Below are 20,906 nucleotides of genomic sequence, written 5' to 3'. Positions count from 1 at the left end.
CTAGTATAGACCTTTTATAGATTAAGTCTGTTGGGGATTGTTTATCAGAACTCCTTGATGATATGATGTGGCTGTCTTATACTCTAGCTGCCTTTATGTGCCTGGTCCTCCTTCATGATCCCCCCCTAGTCACAGTCCTTTCCCACCCAATCCCTGTCTTCCCCTCCCTTCCTTCCTTATTCCCTACTTTCCCCCTTGCACTCCTTCTTACTTTTTCCTCTTTATTTTACTATCTCTTTGCTCTTCTTTATTCTCCTTTTTTCATTAATGAAAATGGAAAATGGAGGGGTTAGCCCCATTCACTCTTATTTCAAATCAGATAAGGCTTATGTGGTACGTAGTTTTGACTGTTCTGAATTGTATGGATGTCATTGTTATTTTAATAAGTAAGTGATTGAACTATTGGAGGCTGCGACCTCACCGAGTAATATATATGCTTGCCTTGTTATTATTCTGATGGAGCTGTACCCTTATTGGTGTTTGAATAAACTATAATTTGAAATGTGAAAAAAAAGACTTACAACCTGTGCAAAGAAATTTGCATGATTCCCCCATTAACACAGACAGTGCTGACAGAGGAATCCCTCCTGCCCTGCCAGTGTCTGCTCCCGGGGGGGGGGGGGGGGGGGAGAAGACAGTGATTATTGCTAGCAGCTATTGCAGCCACTCGCAATAATCACAAGAAAATACCGGCAGGCTGGTTGTACCCAATTTGATCAATCAACTTGGTACATTCAGACTGTTCATTGACGGGTTTGAATCCCGTCTGGTTCCTGCTGAATCGGCTGAGATTCAAACCGTGTATGGCTGGCCTTAGTGAAGCCAGGATCAGGAAGCTCACATCTTTACAGAACAATTTACATCAGATTTCATAATACAAGTGAGTTATCAACCTAGAACCATCATGCAGCCAGTGAATCACGAAAAGTCTAAACTCTTATTCTGTGTTCTTGCTCAAGGTCAGAAACAAAGTAGCTGTGATGTCACGCTCAGGATAACAGCCCTTAAAGTGAACCTGTGCTTTGCTCATGCAGTGCAGAGCAAAGGGTCACTTACCCTTTCATTGCAGCTTATCCTCACCTGTCCGTCTAACTGTCCTTTGCCAATCTAACTGCACTACTAACACTTTAATGAATCAATATTGAGGGTCCAATTGGTCATTTGCCAGGTCACTGTCCTGTGAGAGTTGGGATAGAGTCCTTAGACATGTGTAAGCTCCGACCACAGCCACTTGGAGTTACATAGGGCTTCATCTGAATGGGGCAACGAGGGGCAATTAGTTCTGTACTACTAATCCTGGCTGCACCACTACCTAAATACAGCAATCAATAACACCAAGCTCCAGGGCCCTCATAACATATCTCGCGTATATAGTTAGCTTTTATTAAGTCTAAAAACAATAAAACACATCCAGGTGGTGAACTTTTCTCATGCAAAGAGCACACTTTCCCATGGAACTTGGACCTTCAACAACTATGCAAGACTGGGGTGGTTTGTGTGTTCAAGACTTCACCTACTGCATGCTAATTCCACATAAATGCCTTGCTAAGATCTCAAGATGAAATTGGGATAACATCCATGGAGCGTAGAGGAACTTTGCTGGGCTGCAATGTATTTGCAAGGGGCCAAGGACTGCAAAACAGCCATCATTGGAAAACAGTGAGTAGCTGAAGCTGGACTTTGGCAGGTCCAAGTTCTTTGAAGGCAGAAGGAAACAATCGAAATGTTCATAAAGATCCTCAATTCAGTCGGTGTAAAGTATTTTATTATTTTAATACAAAAACATCAAAATGACAAAACGGACATTATCTTCCTGTACTAATATATAGTACTTTTAGAAAATGTTGTAATACAAAACACATACAAAAAATACTGACAATAGAAATAAAATTATAATTAAGAAAAAAAAACATAATTGTTGTTAGTCTACCACAAGTGTAAGTAAATAATATATGGTGATAAAATCCTGCTGGCTAATTTGTGGTTGGAAAGAATATCAATAATAAAGAGAAAAATGCTGTTTTCAGGATAGTGCAAGATAACGTCTTTCTATACTGACAGACTGAAATAGCAGACGATTGTCAATATTCTTGCAACTGTCAGGAGGGCCGGCGGAATCTGATTAATCAGTAGCTATATTCAAGTATTCATGTAAGTGTCCCTGAGGAAAAAAGGTTAGTATATACAGTATGTTGTTTTTATTAAAAGAGCAAAGGGCAAGTCTTGGATACTCCAACATCTAGGTCTACCTCCATCCAAATAACAGGCTGCTCACCGTAGATGTTTAACTCCAACCAAGGTTTATTGCAATGACAGCACACCGATCATTTCCACCCAAAGCAATGCCCCCCCAACAGTCCCATGATTAGGGTTAGGATCACCATAATTAAGATCTGTTGTTGAAAAATGTTGGGTGTATGGCTTTGGGTGGAGTGAAGGGTGTGCTTTCATTGCAATAAACCTTAGCTGGAGTTGAATGACTTTGGTGTGGAGCCCGCTATTTGGATGGCGGGTTACAATGGAGCAAGAGTAGATACCAGGGTCTTCACACCCGGTTATTTGCAGTTAATTGAGGAGGATACAGGCTGGCCTGTGAGGTATGAAATGGGTTGGGTTCATCTTAGTCTACTGTCCATCTGACATAATTTAGAATTCGTCCCATTCCACTTGGGAGTTTTAGGTGTTCCTGCCCACCTCTCTGTGTTTTGGCTCCTCTTTAAATTTTCTGTAATACAAAATAAATAAAAATTCTAGCAGGGAGAATGGAAACCCCTCATTATGGCCACACCAGGTGTGCAGAGCCTGAAGAGCAATGGTTTACATGCATTGGATACTCCAACATCTAGATCTAGTTGCTATAAATCTGTTCCTGTTCACCTGGACGTTTTGGGTGTTCCTGCCTACCTGTCTTTGTTCTGGCACCACCTTATGTTCTTTCTAATATAAAATGGATACAAATTATAGCATCAGAGTGGGAACCCCTCATATTGGCCACGGCAAGTATACAGAGCCTGGACCTCAAACACAGAGATCTCAACAAAAGTGTCTTTGAGTGATGTAAGAAATTGTCTGATGGTTTTCATTTTCCAATGACTATCAAACACTGAAATACCAATTTTGGGTAAACAGAGCCTTTAATGACCCATTAATTTATGAAAGCACCTATACAAAATATGTTCGAAAATATAGGTTGCTGCTTTACTTTCTTTATCTATGATGTAGGTGACATGCTCATACACATAGGACACTATTACTCTACTCCCTAAGCTCCATGTATTTTGCAGTTGCGGTTGTGTAGAATAATTTCTCCCTCACAAATGAATGTATAAGTCTGTGGGAGGAGTCACGGTTTGAAACTGGGGATCATTATTCAACTGAAACCATCAGTCCAATACAGTAAAACCTTGGATTGTGAGTAACTTAGTCTGCCAGTGTTTTATAAGACAAGAATTTTTTTTTATAAACTTTAACTTGATAAACAAGCAAGGTCTTGCAATACAAGTAGCGTCACGTCACAACTCTCTTTTATACTCCATAGCTTCTGAAGTGCAGGTTAATTTGTTTTATTTCTACAGTACACTTAATACTGTATTTTGTATTGCTGTATTAATTTTTATATGAATAAATGGTTGTAGAACAAATCATCTGACTTTCCATTGACTCCTATGGGGAAATTTTCTTTGATATACGAGTGCTTTGGATTACAAACACATTTCCGGAAGGAATTATGCTTGCAATCCAGGGTTTTACTATACTTGCAGAAGCTGTGGAACAGAGAACTGGAAGCTTTTTGACACATGGGCCTCTGGAAAGGTAAGTATATTACCCATAGGTGTGTGCAGTTATTGCATTAGGGCAGGGGTCTCAAACTGGTGGCCCTCCAGCTGTTGCAAAACTACAAGTCCCATCATGCCTCTGCCTGCAGGAGTCATGCTTGTAACTGTCAGCCTTGCAATGCCTCATGGGACTTGTAGTTTTGTAACAGCTGGAGGGCCACCAGTTTGAGACCCCCTGCATTAGGGTGTGCACCCCAAAGCTGAAACACACATGCCTTTCTCTGCAGCCTCAGCTGCACTAGACAGGGGAGCGCTCTGTGCTAAGCAGCTTCCTGTTCATCCACAAACTGAAGCATAGTAAACACAGTTTACTGTGCTTCGGTTATGAATGAACACAGTGAGTGAGTGTGTTCACTGTGTTCTTTTAGAAAAGGAAGGGGCCGCTAAATGACATATTGACTAGCCCTTTCCAATGCTCTCCATCCTGAAACATCCCCTGCAGCAGCCAAGGGGAAAGGAGAGAAGAGGAGGGAAATCCGCAGCACAGCAGAGGGGCAACACGGGGGGGGGGAGCCCGTGCAATAGGGGAAATCAGCACAGCGCAGAGTAATTAGGGTGTGCCCAGCAAACCTGGCACACCCCCTGCGCACGTCTATGATGTTACCTCTTATTTTACAGGTGGACTATTGAGTAAAAAGAACCCTGTGGTAACAAGGTCACTTTACATTAAAAGGGAAATTGTACGTTAAAATTATAATATGTTCTATATTAAAACCATGGGGTTGATTTACTAAAACTAGAGAGAGCAAAATCTGGTGCAGCTGTTTATGGTATCCAATCAGCTTCTAACTTCAGTTTGTTTAATTAAGCTTTGACAAAAACATGGAAGCTGATTGGTTTCTATGCAGAGCTGCACCAGATTTTGCATTCTCCAGTTTTAGTAAATCAACCTTATGTATGTGCTGCTTTTGTGCATCAGATAAATAATCAGCTGTTCTTCTGTGGATTTCTTTCCTGCTGTATTCTAGGAAACCTCTACCTGTCTATGGCTAGCCTTATGGCCCCTACACATGATCCAAAAATCGGACGAAAAAAATACCGCTTTCGACGCGATCATATGATAATTGGATCGTTAGTACAGAGCTTTTGAGAACCGATCACGACAGTTCATCCGATATAATCCGATGGCACAAGCACAAAATAGTTTCTTGTATGATACCAGATCGTATGATTTTCGTTTAAACAGTACAGTTGTCAACCGAAAACACAATACAAATACGTTACAACACATGACATCACTTCCAATTTTTTATTCTGTCGTACGAGAATTTTCGTAACTTTAGTAAACTCTCAATTTTTGATATGCGAGTAGCATGCAAAAAAAAACAGACGATCTGTCGTCCGATTTTCATATCGTTTGTACGGGCCATTAGTGACCCCTAATTCTATAGAAGAAAGATCAGAGGAAAAAAGGTAACATTTCTCAGTGGTTGGAGGATATTTCCAACACGCTGGAGAATCTAAAAATCAATTCAACCTTGCTAGGTTACCCCTACGCTGCCAGACACATTGAAAATAGTGATCAGGTTTGTTGCATGGCTTGTGTAGCCAGTACAGCTTACAGAACATCACTACCCATTGTTGTGTTACTAAATTGGACCAAGAGTGATAACAGTAGAAGACAACAGCCGGAGGGGCGAAAAAATCTAGACAAAGCACATGCTACAGATCATTAAAGTGTACCTATTGTTCATCCATAGTATTGGAGACCATTTTGTGTCCTGGATCGATAAAGCAAGCAACGCAGTTGAATTTCACTTTAAACTTTTGACATCACAGTGATGTCATGAGCTTCTAACCAAGTCTAATGCCCTGTACACACGACCGGTTTTCCCGTTGGAATAAACTCTGAAGGTTTTTCCGACGGAGTTCCGACAGAATTCCGCTCAAGATGTCCTGCATACACACGGTCACACCAAATTCCGACCGTCCAGAACGCAGTGACATACAACATGTACGACGGGAGTAGAAAATGGAAGTTCAATAGCCAGTAGCCAATAGCTTCCGTCTCGTACTTGCTTCAGAGCGTGCGTCGTTTTTGGTACGTCGGAACAGCATACAGACGAACGGTTTTCCCGATAGGAATTGGTTCAGTTGGAAAAATTTAGAACATGTTCTCTTTTGAGGTCTGTTAAAATTTTCGACATAAAAAGTCCGATGGGGCATACACATGATCGGAATATACGATTAAAAGCTCCCGTCTGACTTTTTCTTTCGGACATTGCGCTCGTGTGTACACGGCATAAGAGTTCTATGCCCAAAAGGGTTCTCTCTGCTACGCATGGGCGAAAGGTACTTTTTAGATTTGAAGACATTATATTTAGGTGTTCCTAAACAAAAAAATATTTGAGGACTTACAGGAAACGACAGTCTAGGATGAAAATATAATTTAATTTACGTAATATTAGGCTAACATGTTCTTCTTTTTTTTATTGTGAACTTTACTGAAGTTTAATAAGAAATTCCACATAGCTAAGGGTAATTTTCTCACCAAGCCATTTTGTGGTTGGTTGGGTGTCTGAGACAGTTGACAAAAGTTGATCTTTCGCTGTTATGAAATATGGAAATTGAAATATCTTCTCAGCATTTTTCTTTTAGTTGAGGTGTTTGGTGCATACAACGTCATTGTGTTGAGTTTATTTTTTCTCATAGATTATGTATAAATAGTGCACAATCTGTATATATAGATGATTATACAGGTAGGATTATATTATATTACATAGAGTTTTCAATTTAGGCAAAAAATCTGGTTGAGCATTTAAACACCAGCCCCTTTCCTCACTGGCTATTTCACAGTCTTTGTTCCAAGATACAACTATTAGTGAAGTTCAAAAATAAAACTCTAAAAGTTCTCTTGTTTGAACATAGATAGTGGGCATTGTATTTACATTATAATGGTTCCTTTAAGCAGTCATTTCAGGCTGAGTAGGGGCTGACTTCAGTATAAGTGGAAGAAAGTCAGCGTTGGGAAAGATCTTGGTTTTTAGGAACTCTTTTCCAGATTTTGGAAGCTTCCAGTTTGGTCAATTGTTTAGGCTTGCATAGACGCATATTGTTTTTTAGGCTGCATTGTGTTTAACAAAGCTAAAATTAGCCCAGATCACACACAACCTTACTCGTTTAGAAACATTCTCAGATTTTCAACCTTTCTAAAAGATAGAATTTTGTTAGATGGTTGTGGTTTTTGGGTGGGTTGCTTTGTTTATAGGCAGGGTTCAAGCAAATAAATTGCTTACATTTTTCAAACTGGAAATTTTAACGGAGACATATAGCCGTTTCAATGATTATTATATAAACATGTTAAACTTTAAAAATCTTACTGTTTTAAAAATCTTGTTTCTATATATAAATTATAATTATAGATGTACAAGGAGGCAGACATATTTGTTTATTCCTATAATCTACTTATTGCTTTTCATTGCTGCACAATGGTTGTACTTTACTGTTTTTTCTAACAATACAGGAAAACTTTGCCAACTCATTTAAAACAGTACAATACTTGTGTAGCTGATATCTTATCTAAGTAGGTGTTAGGGAAATTTAGAGTGGTCAGATTATCTGCTTGTAGGGGCTAAACTACAACTATGGTGGGGCAAGCATGTAAAAGTGTGAAATGCCAACTAAATAACGCTTTTATTCAGTATTTATCCATCTTTTTTCATCCTCGTTGCATGATCTCATTGCTGCTGATCTCCTCCAGCCTCTTTTAGTCAGTTCCTATCTACATGTACTCCAGCATCAGCTGGACATCATTGCTCTGGACTTGCTTCCTGATAGTGACTACTGTGGACAATCTGCACAATGTGTGCTACTGGTACACCTACGCAGTCTCCACCACAGGGCATGGGACAGGGTATCAACAGAGAAGCCCAATTGTGAGACAGCTGTCACCATATAACAGGAAGTGCCTAAAAAAGACCTTCATGGCAGAATCACCATGTATTATTTTATTGAAAGCTGCAGATCCATGTATTATTTTATTGAAAGCTGCAGATTTAAAAAGATTGAAGATGGCTTTTGAAATTACTTTAAAATGTTAAAGCTTACGTGATAATTTAGTGTTTGGGTGTAGATGTAATTGAGGTAATTTAGGTCTAGAGCTGTCAATTAATTTATGCTACACAGCACATCGTAATATGGTCTCTAAGAATGTTTAAAAAATCTTTAGAAAACAAGGACTATTACACGGTATCAGGTAAATGCAGAAATTCTGAAAATTATTCATTTCTATTATTGGCTTATTTAATAGGGGACTGTGAAGAGCTAGGTTATGTGTGCAAACCCACAGGGACCAATCAGATCTCAGTTTATTGCAGTCAGATCTAACAAGAATAGATTCTGATTTGGGTACTGGCTCTTTGATGCATTCAATAAGCCAATAGGGTTCCAAAGTAAGTTTTGTTAATAAGGAAACTCTTCAAGGTGTTCCAGCCCATACAGATCAGCCAGCATCTTAAATCTGGGACCCCATTCATTTAATACGTCATAGTCAATTTCAGAATCTGAAGATCCAGACTCTAGAGAGCTGAGAGACTCTACAATGGATTCCGACCCTTCGTAGCCAAATATATGGAGAGTGTCATATGGTAGCCCTTCGCCATCATTGTCTGCTTCATCCTTTTTTGCTTCGACCATTGAGAACATATCGCCAGTTCTGGTTGGTTTCTGGACATGAGCATATAGGGCTGGACCAGTGTCTATTTCATACCTAGGCATCGCCACATTTCTTCGTACTGAGTTGAGTACAGAGACATCGTAGCTGTTGGTGTCCATCTCTCCACCGCCTTCCTCATCGTAGGTGACCAACTGCTCGTGTATCTCTGCAGGGTTCTTTCCCAAAATAAGGGGGCTCTTGCTCTGCATTCTTCTTACAAATAGCACTGCCAGGATCACTGCTAGATGAAGAATAAGACAACAGTAAAGATGTAAACTTTTCTTTGGAACTCATAAATAATTTGGCTCTAGAGATACAGTTGTGCATTTTGGAACAGTTGCATTTACGCTGAAAAGTATTTTATTGTTGTTTAACAAAACACAACCCCTTGCAAGGTACCTAAATATTGGCACTGCAGATTTCTGATGCAGATTAAAGTGGACCTTACATTAAAAAGCACCCCTTTTCTGGGAGCACCCCACTCCCTAATTAAAATGCTCAGTGAAAGGTGTCACAAAAAACTGAAATACAAAATTAAAAAAAAAAACACTCAAAAACACTCAAAAACTCACCCTACACCTTTTCATGAGATTTGGGATCCTCAGCTTTCCCAGGATGCTACAGTGAGGTCCATTGACATTACCAATGCCTACTAGAAGTGGTTGGCAGCTGAGTATTGTTTACATGTTCATCCAATCTTTCCCTGTTTTATTGCTTTCAGTTTCCATTTTTATTAAGAGGGAGGCTGTAAGTGGTATTTTTATGCAAGGTCTGCTGATGTGCTTACTGCTGGTATCATGGCAATAGGGCATATACAGTATCTCACAAAAGTGAGTACACCCCTCACATTTTTGTAAATGTTTATTATATCTTTTCATGTGAGAACACTGAAGAAATTACACTTTGCTACAATGTAAAGTAGTGAGTGTACAGCTTGTATAACAGTGTATATTTGCTGTCCCCTCAAAATAATTCAACACACAGCCATTAATGCCTAAACTGCTGGCAACAAAAGTGAGTACACCTCTAAGTGAAAATGTCCAAATTGGGCCCAAAGTGTCAATATTTTGTGTTACCACCATTATTTTCCAGCACTGCCTTAACCCTCTTGGGCATGGAGTTCACCAGAGCTTCACAGGTTGCCACTGGAGTCCTCTTCCACTCCTCCATGATGACATCATGGAGCTGGTGGATGTTAGAGACCTTGCGCTCCTGAGACCTTCCGTTTGAGGATGCCCCACAGATGCTCAATAGGGTTTAGGTCTGGAGATATGCTTGGCCAGTCCATCACATTTACCCTCGGCTTCTTTAGCAAGGCAGTGGCCATCTTGGAGGTGTGTTTGGGGTCGTTATTATGTTGGAATACTGCCCTGCGGCCCAGTCTCCAAAGGGAGGGGATCATGCTCTGCTTCAGTATGTCACAGAACACGTTGGCATGTTCATGGTTCCCTCAATGAACTGTAGCTTCCCAGTGCCAGTAGCACTCATGCAGCCCCAGACCATGACACTCCCACCACCATGCTTGACTGTAGGCAAGACACACTTGTTTTTACACTCCTCACCTGGTTGCCGCTACAAATGCTTGACACCATCTGAACCAAAAAAAGTTTATCTTGGTCTAATCAGACCACAGGACATGGTTCCAGTAATCCATGTCCTTAGTCTCCTTGTTTTCAGCAAACTGTTTGCAGGCTTTCTTGTGCATCATCTTTAGAAGAGACTTCCTTGCATACCAATTTGATGCAGTGCGCTGCATATAGTCTGAGCACTGACAGGCTGACACCCCACTCCTTCAACCTTTGCAGCAATGCGGGCAGCAGTCATCCATCTATTTCCCAAAGACAACCTCTGGATATGACGCTGAACATGTGCACTCAACTTCTTTGGTCGACCATGGCAAGGCCTGTTCTGAGTGGAACCTGTCCTATTAAACCGCTGTATAGTCTTGGCCACCGTGCTGCAGCTCAGTTGCAGGGTCTTGGCAATCTTCTTATAGTCTAGGCCATCTTTATGTAGAGCAACAATTCTTTTTTTCAGATCCTCAGAGAGTTCTTTGCCATGAGGTGCCATGTTGAACTTCCAGTGACCAGTATGAGAGAGTGAGAGCGATAACACCAAATTTAATACAACTGCTCCCCATTCACAGCTGAGACCTTGTAACACTAATGAGTTACATGACACCGGTGAAGGGAAAATGGCTAATTGGGCCCAATTTGGACATTTTCACTTAGAGGTGTACTCACTTTTGTAGCCAGCGGTTTAGAAATGAATGTCTGTGTGTTCAGTTATCTCTGAGGGAAAAGCAAATTTACACTGTTGCACAAGCTGTACACTCATTACTTTACATTGTAGCAAAGTGTCATTTCTTCAGTGTTGTCACATGAAAAGATACAATAAAATATTTACAAAAATGTGAGGGGTGTACTCACTTTTGTGAGATACTGTACATACTGTATGTGGAACACCATAACCAGCATCCAAAGAGTAAAGGCAGAAAGGCAAAATTCTCTCTTTGTACATGGACTCTATGCAATCTCTTAAACATAAATAATGTTACAGCGAAGAACACTTTAAGCCACCAGAACTGAAGGCACTTACCCAGAAGTATTAGCAATATGGCAACCAGAACAATGATGATGGTGGAGACGGACACAGCGGCAAGTTTTCCAGCTTCCTCGCAGTAGGTGAATTCTCCTTTCTCATTACACTTACAGACAGTGATAGTCAAGGTGTTGGTGCTGGTCTGTGATGGGATGCCATTGTCAGCAATTATAATAGGAAGGTAATAAAACTTGGCCTCATTGCGATTAAATACTCCATTCTTCACTTTGATACTGGCTGTATTATCTGCAAAGAGAGTCACAGAGACTATTAGGAATAGAGTGCTGTAACTGATTTTACAATTTGTATGGTAACAGGCTCTTTATTATGGCCACACTTATCATTACTATTGTTTTTATAGCATTTTTTATGTACCTCTTACTGTTTAATACACTATATGGCCAAATTTTGTGGACTCTTGACTATCACATCTTTATGAACTTGTTGGCCTTCCCATTCCAAAACCATAGGCATTAATATGGATTGCCCCATCCCACACTTCTGGGATAGAACAGTCCTGAAACGTTTGGCTTTCAACTGGCATTCTAATTTGTTCCCAAGATGTTGAGTAAGGTTGAGGTCAGGAATATGTGCAGGCCACTCAAGTTCCTCCATACCAAAATGGTCAAACCATGTCTTCATGGAGCTGATTTTGTGCACAGGGGAGGAGTCATGCCAAAATAGAAAAGGACCTTCTCTAAACCACAAGGTTGAATGTGCACAATAGTCCTAAATGGCTTTATATGCTGTAACATGAAAGCGTTTGTTAACCCCTCAAAAAAAAAAAATCCTGTTCCCTTAAATCATGTTATACAGTGCTTATGCTGTATCATTTGGCCCCCTGTATCACCTGTAATACCTGTCTGATCCGGCCTGGCTAAGCCCTTCCACTGTACGTTGACCACAAAATATCAGGGCTGCTGAGCTCTGACTACCGTTGTCAGCCTACGTGCCTCCATCAGCCGCAGCCCTGCTCTCTGTCTCCTGTGTCCTCTCCCCATCATCTCCCCCCTCTCCTCTCTGACTGTCTGCTCGCTTCAGCGCCCGCTCCTGCTGCTCTCATACTCTACATTAAAAGCTCCCATCCCCTCTGTATTAGAAAAATAAGTTCCCCTGTGTCTGTGTTATATCATAAATATGCTTATCTGTACTGATAACACACCGTCTTCCTGCGATCATGTGACTCCTCGGCTCTGTCTCTCCTCTCCTCCCCAGCCCGCGCTCGGAACTGTCATGCTCGGCCCCGCCCCCTGGAACTGTCAGCTGGGCAGAGGAGAGAGGAGGCAACTGATCGCAGGAAGACGGTGTGTTATCAGTACAGCATATTTGTGATATAACACAGACACAGGGGAACTTATTGTTCTAATACAGAGGGGATAGGAGCTTTTTATACAAGTGGCCTAAAAAACACTTTAACAGTACCCTTCACTGGAAACACATCAACGCAATAATCCGGAGAGGGGGTCACATAATAAAAAATGCCATAAATCTATCCCCTATTTTGTAGACGCTATAACTTTTGCACAAACCAATCAATATACGCTTATTGCGATTTTTTTACCAAAAATATGTAGAAGAATACATATTGCCCTAAACTGATGAAGAAATAGTTTTTTTTATAAATTTTGGGGGATATTTATTATAGCAAAAAGTAAAAAATATTGCTTTTTTTCCAAATTGACGGTCTTTTTTTGTTTATAGCGCCAAAAAAAACAAAAAACACAGAGGTGATCTAATACCACCAAAAGAAATTTTGTTTGGGTACAGCGTTGCACGACCACGCAATTTTCAGTTAAAGCAATGCAGTGCCGTATTGCAAAAAATGGTCTGGTCATTAAGGGGGAAAATCTTCCGGGGCTGAAGCTTCACACGACCGCGCAATTGTCATTTAAAGCGACGCAGTGCCGTAGCGGAAAAAAAGTGGCCTGGTCATTAAGGGGGAAAATCTTTCCAGGCTGAAGCTTCGCACGACTGCACAGTTGTCAATTAAAGCGACGCAGTGCCGTATTGGAAAAAAAATGGCCTGGTCATTAAGGGGGGAAATTTTCGGGGGGCTGAAGTGGTTAAGCACAATCACTTCATCATGGAAGAAGGTCACATGATCCCCTTTTTACCTGCTGGGTGGTTTGAAGATGGAAGAAGAAAAAGTTGGGGAGCACTGTGAAGGTTAGTATTGGAACGTCAGAGTGTTTACTTTTAACAAGACCCTGTCACTTTGCCCTAAATGGCCAAGGTGAAAGAGTCAACTCAACTCCCCCCCCTCTTACTTGAACCCTAAAGGGTGCACTGGCAATATTTATTCTGTTGAACTGATTTTCTGTGGAGATAGAATCTTAGCTATATGTACACACATATGACGGTTGCTATGCCTTTTGAAAGTTAAACTATACTTTTTCTTGGATGGTGTTATGTGTAACAGTGAGAAATGCCTGCTGTATCACGCTGGGACAGAAGTCAGCAGCTTCCCAGCCTCCCCATTGAGATTATATTGACTATATGATACAGCAAAACACAAAGCCAGAAAACAGATTTCAAAATGTGTTTTAGAAAAACACATTCTAAAACTTCATTGCTGAGGTAGTAAAAAGCGTAGAGTACCATGATTGTCTTTCACTGTAAAGTTGTTTTCGTGTCCTACTGAAGAGAACGTAAACTTCATTCCAGGGAAGGGTGCATCCTTGTCTATGGCTGAGATATTTAATATGACCTAGGATAAGAAGCATTAAAGTTGCAATGTTAAAGACGTACTTCATTTGGGTACCTACAATAAGTAAAAGTAAAAACAAAAAAAAAAGTAAAAAAAAGTAAATACAAAAAACAATGGACGTATTATAAGAAACCCTGTTACCAACCTAAAAATATCAGGTAAAAGCACAAAAAATGAATATTTTAAATGCTTACTTGCATTGTCTTTCCTTTCCATAAATTATTTATGTAGCTGCCAGGGAAGAAGCTAAGGGGAATGAAAACACCCGAGCACCGAACAGCAATCATGGGGCTTTATGGTTTCTACACAAGGGATACTTTGACATGTAAATAACATCCCTAAAATACCTTAAATGCTCATATTATCTTATGGAAAGAATGTCATTGCTATAAATGATCTGGTGACCAGGACTCTTTAATAGGTATGGGAAAACATAGGATAGTATAAGAATTTGCAATGCTTCCACTGACACATTGCATAAAGTCATTGAAGTTTTTGGTTATATTTTTGAGGTTTGGTTTTCTTTGTGGAGGTAAAGTGCATGCTAAAGTTTTTCATTCCATTCTTCATTTTTATCTTGTTGCAATAAGGCCCCATGCACACTTGTAGACAGGTGCGGTCTATTTTCTCCACTGCAGATGGAACTTGTTTGCAGCGGCAGTTCAAGTGGAGGAGGAAGATGAGAGGAAACTAGTTCCTCTATAGTCTCCTCGGTCACAGAGAGGCAGCATCCAATTGGATACTGGCCCCCCATGTTAGTTTGGTGGCCATCTTGGGTCAAGCAGAGTCAAATTAAGACTCTGACTCGCATTTCACGCGTGGATTGAGTAGGAACAGGTCATCCATCTTTAAGGAACAGTGCTTAGCATCAGGGAAAGGTTCTGGAAGAGTAGGGAAAGTGCAGGGACACACCATTTTTCCAGGAAACCTCCCCATTTGGGTACAGGCTGGCCTCAAGACAGATGCTGTTGGCTTCCCTGAGACTGCCACATTCTGTCACATCCCTGATACATCGGTACATGCTGGTAGGCTCCTGTCTAAATTGGCCATATGTATGAATGTGAGTTAGGGATCTTAGATTGTGAGCTTCTTGAGGTAAAGGGACTGATGTAAATGTACAATATACATGTGTAAAGTGCTGCGTAAATTGACAGCACTCTGAAGTGCCTAAAGTGCCTATACCAAATAAATAAATCTTGTGAGTGTTCCCGATCGGGTTGCCTTCCTGCCGGGCCTGTTGTGTATCACTGAGCTTCTTTTACAATACATTCCTGTTTTTGCACCTAGACTTTGAGTGTTTTCTGCCCATTGCACCATGCTGCACCTTCCCACACACTGGGCCTTTAGCCCTGGTGCACAAGGCTGTGGCATTTAGCTGCAGGCAGAGGACACAGGTGCTGCACCCAGCCTTGCTGCCGGCTAACTCTATGAGAGGCTGACAGCTGCTAGGGCTGGACTGTTCCCCTAGCGGTACAAGCGTTTAGGGCAGTATACACATAGGATTGGATGCTTGGAATGCAAGAAATCTGTGTTCTCGAGCATTCATCTCTGGGCGCATACTGCCCTAAACGTTAGAACCCCTCTAGGTACACCATCCAGCTAAACACCCAGTGTGCATGATACCTTACATTTATTATTGGAGTGATTAAGGAGTAACAGATTTATATAAGGTCACTTTGGTGTCTGAGAAAATGTTTTTTTTAGCTCAGTTTCAGCTTCTATGAGTGCTTTTTGCAATACTGGACAAGGGTTCGGTCAATGAGGTATAAAATGACAGTTTGCACCAGGATTTGTGATGGGCGAGTAGACATAAAAATACTTGTTTTAAGAAGGCCATACTCTACTAATAAAGGGCGTGTCAACCTATAGCTGTCATCCGTGTGAACCTCCAAATGGTTACTAAAGAAGCCTTGAATTTAGCACGTTGCCCATCACTTCTCAACCCCTGGAGAAGGTGCACAGTGGGATCTGAGTAATATAGATATAGTAAATGTACGTAAAGCAGCATCACCAAACCCAACCCCAGGCTCACTCACTTGTTCGTGTACTACATTTTCACACACAGTGGGAGTGAATGGGTAGGAAAGCTCTGGTGCATTATCATTCAAATCAAGAACTTGTATGTAAACCATGACTGATGATGACTTTTTTGTTGGAGAGTCTATAAAAAAAAAGAAATAGATTATGTTATTTAAGGTGGTATCATATAAATATTCAAGTCTTCTCATAACATTTTGGGCACCTAGGCAGGAAGACCTATCCTTAGGGTCTAGGATCCAATGCCTCTCAGTCTTTAAAGATGGATCCCTGTACTCTGGGCACACACTCTGTACGGACCTTTAGGAAATACATAAGTCTTTGAATTTCTGGGTAATAAGCCTGTATGCCGTTGTTTCTTCCTTCAAGAATCAGGGTCTTCTGTCTGAAAATGAATTGCCAAAATCCCCAAGCCCAGATGACAAAAGGGATACATTCTTGAGAAAGTGCTACATACCAATGTACTTGCATGGCAAGTGGAGGCATCAACCATTTAATTATTATCCATTATGGCCAGTCTAGTTATAACTGGCTTCATATATATCATGGAAACTCCATCAGAGAAAGCTACCTAACATATTCTGTCCACCTAGGTGTTCTCCCCTAGCTGTTCCTCCTGGTATAGTTTCTCCTATTGGGTTGTAATTACTATTAAATGAACAAAAGCTTCAAGAAGTAGGTTGAGTGCTCCTCATAATGGTCACAACAGGCGTGCACACCCAGGAACTCATCCCTACGATCACACCAACAGAGTTTTGAGAGTAGGGTCGACACTATGCTGCAGTAAGCAAACCTAAATGATGAAAGACTTTTGTATAGGCCTTGTGTTGAGATTATTTCAGTAAAACTGGACCACTAAACAAGAGAAAGGAACAGGAACTTTCATGAGTCTTAGTGAGTCCTATGATTCCTCTCAACATCCCCTGCTGAATTTGGCCACAAATATCTAGAGTTGGTCAGAAGAGGAACATAAAATAAGGAAAAGGTTATCATAATTTGTAAATGTTGAGGTATGATGCTGTCCCTTTTAACTCTGTTGCCCTAAACTCTGGCTCACAGGGGCCATTATGGTAAATACAACCCTGCCGGTGAGACATATTCAGGTGGTTTATTTCTCTGTCAATTACCAAAATGATCCATTTCTAGTACACTGACCTTAGTAACGCACTGCTTATTGCCTTGTTTTTGCTTACCAATTTCCTCAGCAGTCACAGTTATATTGTGCCATTCACTTGCTTCTCTGTCAAAGGGCTTCTTGATAAGAATGCTTCCACTTTTTGTTATGATGATGTCATCTCTCTCTGGTTTGAGAAAGTATCTATGGGTATTAATAAGGATGACAGTATGTTAGTTTTTGGATAAATAAGATAAAAATAATAAAGATTGGGACTTTAGATGAGACACTAAGTCTCCATCCCTGTGCGTATACAAAAATAGGAGGTTGGGACTTTAAATGAGGTGGGCAAATGAGACCAGAGGGACAATCACAATCACGTAAAACATTTATTGATACATTAAGACACAAATAAATTACAAAAAAGGTTATAATATCCAATCATATGAACAGTCCCATCTTGCCTGTTGAGTGGGGAACATAATGAGCAGCCCCCAAATGGTACAGGATAAAACAAATGAGGAAAATTGATTCATAGCAGTAACATGAGATCACAAGGTAAACATTAAAGACTTGTGGATATATAAACCTAAGAAAGTCTATAATAAGTATGGTGCTTGTCGTTAGCCCGACGCGTTTCGTGTATCAAACACTCTTCAGGGGCAATATAGCACCAAAGTCCTCTCTTTGTATGTCACCTACCACAGCAGCATTCTCTTGTATTTTCTCAGTCATTACTCCCAAAACTTGGTAGCCTCATTTGCCAGTGTTTTGCATCATTATCCAAATGTCAATAACTGTGCTTAAGCCATACGTCACAGTAGTATAACATCTTGATGGCTCTGAAAGAATTCACTGTACTCCACCTGGTATTGCCTCAAAACACAATTAAACACAATTAAACTCCTGAGGGACGCTCCATTTCCACAAGCTCCTTATGCCTCCTAGTAGGAGAGAGTCTATTGGCAGACATTCCCTGCTGTCACATGAGTCACCTGATTCCTAATACATCAACACCAGATTATGTCTTGAAAGACACCATTCAGACACCAACACCCTGTTGCATGAATGTGTATATAATGAGTAAAAGATGCTTCAGTTCCTGTGTTCTACCTGTAAAAACTCCTCATGATTAAGCCACGAAAAGGGTGAAATGCATCTGGAGAGTTCTCTACAGGTGGAGAACAGGAGCTGAAGCCATCTTTACACATTTTATTCACATTCATGCAACAGAGAGTAGGTATCTGTGTGCAGATGGATGCCATTTTGTTCAAAACTACTAGAGCCTGACAAGCCTATCCTGTCTGTCTTGCACCAGTCTATTCACATGCTGATCCAACCAAGCATTTATTGTTTTGGGCTACATTTGCATGACACCGTGCCATAATAGTTTGTATTCTGCCACCATTTTGGCCCCTCTGTGGAATACCAAGGTCATGTCTATAAGAAGCAAAGGCTGCAGTAAGTTCTGCTGTGTTCTTAACACTGGATGGGGCTGAAGAGCCCACATGAGCTTACACCAGGCCACAAATACTTCAAAATGTGAAAACACTTATGGCTAATGCCAAAGAGGATAAACTTCTAGGGTGAACCTTTTACAGGCATACCCCACTTTTAAGTACACAATGGGGTTTATTTACTAAAGCTGGAAAGTGCAAAATCAGGCTCACTTCTGCATAGAAACCAATGAGCTTCCATGTTCTATTAACAAAGCTTAATTGAACAAGCCGAGGTTAGAAGCTTATTGGTTTCTAAGCAGAAGTGAGCTTGATTTTGCACTTTCCAGCTTTAGCAAATAGACACCATTGTGTACTTAAAAGTGGGGTATGCCTGTATTGTACCCAAAACATTTGTTTTTGTTTGGGGGTATGCTGTTATTTACTGGTTCAGTCTCACATACTTCTATATGCCTTATTAAAAGAGAAGTAGGGTCAAAGCTTTTCTGGTCATACTTCTCCTGTGGGCCACATGAGTGCACATAATCCCGCTGTCCTGTGACCCAGATTCAGCTGACAGCAGGCTAAAGCTAGCTGTTGGCTGACATCACTTAGCTGCTCCAGGCTCTGGACAGATCCCAAACTTATGGTCAGGATCCACATGGATCCCCAATTGTCAGCTGGCCCAGCATTTCAGTGTCTGAAAGTCTGAGCCAGCTGCTCCCGTCCCATCTCCCCGGTGCTCCAGTAATTGCTGGAGGGGCAGAGCAGGGAACGGTGGCTGACAGTCACCATTTCTGGTCCAGGAGGAACGAGAACAATGCTGCAGCATGGAGGTGAGTATGTATGTTTGTTTTTTTTTGTTTTTTTTTAAATTTCTCCTTTTAGGCCATACATCAGTTTACAAGTTCTTACTTCACACTTCTTTGGGCTACGTCAGGGTCCCTTGCAGTGACAGTGCCAGCCAAGATGTCTTTGTTGTTCTCCTTAACTTGAAACAGGTAGAATGGTTTTGTAAATTCAGGGGGCTCGTCCACATCCAAGACATTAACAACAACTTCGGTGAGACTTTTGCGCTTGTCCGGTCGTGCCGCTCCTACGTCAATTGAGTAGTCTGTAGCATCAACTGTCATTTTGAATACTTTATGATCACCTTCAAAATTCAAAGGCTGAAACGAAAGAATGCCGTATAAGATTTACAAAAATTTGCACATCATCTGTAGGCATTGCTGTAAAGCTGAGATAAAAAACTTCAGGAGAGGTGAAAAATTATCTGCTCTTAAATTCAACCATGGGTGTCTTTTGTTACTTAAATCATAAAGTTAGCATTATACAAACAGGACATGCCAAACCTGCCTGGAAAGACTTTGGAACCCATTAAGAGTGTGACTGTGGAGAAAAACCTGAGCAGGACTTCTTAGTTTGTTGCCTGACAAGTCTACTAAGATTAGTAAACTTAAAAAAGATAAATGAATAAATTGATGTAAGTATAAGTAGATTCTTGCCAATTGCACATTCAGATTGCCATTGGTCATGCCTTGTATTTAGTAGAACTTTCCTTTGTTCTAAATGAGCTGTGAAATCTGTGCCCAAAAAGGCAAACAGGTGACTAGTCATCAGCACTGCCTATAGGCTCTTTTTAGCTGATACTTTCCCCATTATTGACATATGATGCCTTGTTTTACACTGTCTGTGTATGGAGGCATCCATCTAGGTAGAGACAGGCCTGATAATATTGAGGCTTTTTGCGGCACTCATATTCACAAATTTGATCCTAGATGGGCCCCTTTTATTTGGCTACATTGCACCAAGTCTCTTTTCTCAGCTGGCTGCACGTCCCTCTCTCCCCTCCCATGTGGTGGATTAAGTACTCCATGCCTCCTGTTCTGACCGTGTGCCAATAGGATCCCCTGAAGAAGCTGTTGGCGAAACGCGTAGTGATCCATTGGCGTAATACAGCGACTCCGCGGTTGGCCCTTTATATATGCAAGATCACTATATATATGCTTCACTTGACTAGTGATTGATTTGTGGGCCAATTTGCACAGGTTTTACTGTATAACTTATCCATGTTTTCTACATACATATGGGAGGGATACATATCTTGTTAGCATGCACAACTTTATACATTTTTTTTATATACTTGTCTAAATAAAATGTGAATTTTTATATAATTGTAAGCACTTCTTTTTTCAACTTGGGATCATAGTGGTACCTTTAAAAAGTCCTTTTAACCCCCCCCCTTCTTTTTGTAAGCATTTGGATGTGATACCACATAGTGTGAGTCGCGTGTCTATATTTTTGCATAAAGTCCCTCTGTCCTCTTCATTTGTCCCTCATTTTGGTCTGATCTATATAGTTGTATAGAAAATGCACTATGTATCTTTCAAAAGGTGTTTCCCAGTGCTAAACCTTTCATCCAATTTCTAAATTGCTGCATTTGTAAAGCCAGTATAAAGAAACAGTAGTGGTAAAAAAAAAAGCATGCGAGCATTTAACTAATCTTTTTTTCGAAAATAAT

General features: G+C 40.7%; 1 protein-coding gene across 2 annotated transcripts in view; it reads right to left on the bottom strand.

Annotated features, from left to right (window-relative positions):
- Positions 1–1,747: 1,747 nt before the first annotated feature.
- The window catches only part of CDH5 (cadherin 5), a 93,688-nt gene continuing 74,529 nt past the window's right edge, over positions 1,748–20,906 (bottom strand). Inside the window, exons 7-12 of one of the 2 annotated variants that reach the window (XM_073605565.1) lie at positions 19,301–19,554; positions 17,029–17,153; positions 15,835–15,959; positions 13,690–13,798; positions 11,089–11,337; positions 1,748–8,728 (exon numbers count right to left, since the gene is read on the bottom strand). In XM_073605565.1, coding sequence (XP_073461666.1) covers positions 8,238–8,728; positions 11,089–11,337; positions 13,690–13,798; positions 15,835–15,959; positions 17,029–17,153; positions 19,301–19,554 — 1,353 coding nt within the window. In that variant the 3' untranslated portion in view covers positions 1,748–8,237. Of the gene's footprint in view, positions 8,732–11,088; positions 11,338–13,689; positions 13,799–15,834; positions 15,960–17,028; positions 17,154–19,300; positions 19,555–20,906 lie in introns of both variants that reach the window. The other variant, XM_073605564.1, reaches the window with a different exon arrangement.

Source organism: Aquarana catesbeiana, linkage group LG11, assembly GCF_042186555.1.
Source record: "Aquarana catesbeiana isolate 2022-GZ linkage group LG11, ASM4218655v1, whole genome shotgun sequence".
Lineage (NCBI taxonomy): Eukaryota > Metazoa > Chordata > Amphibia > Anura > Ranidae > Aquarana > Aquarana catesbeiana.
Note: the sequence above shows the minus strand (reverse complement) of the source record. Positions and strands in the feature narration are given on the sequence as shown.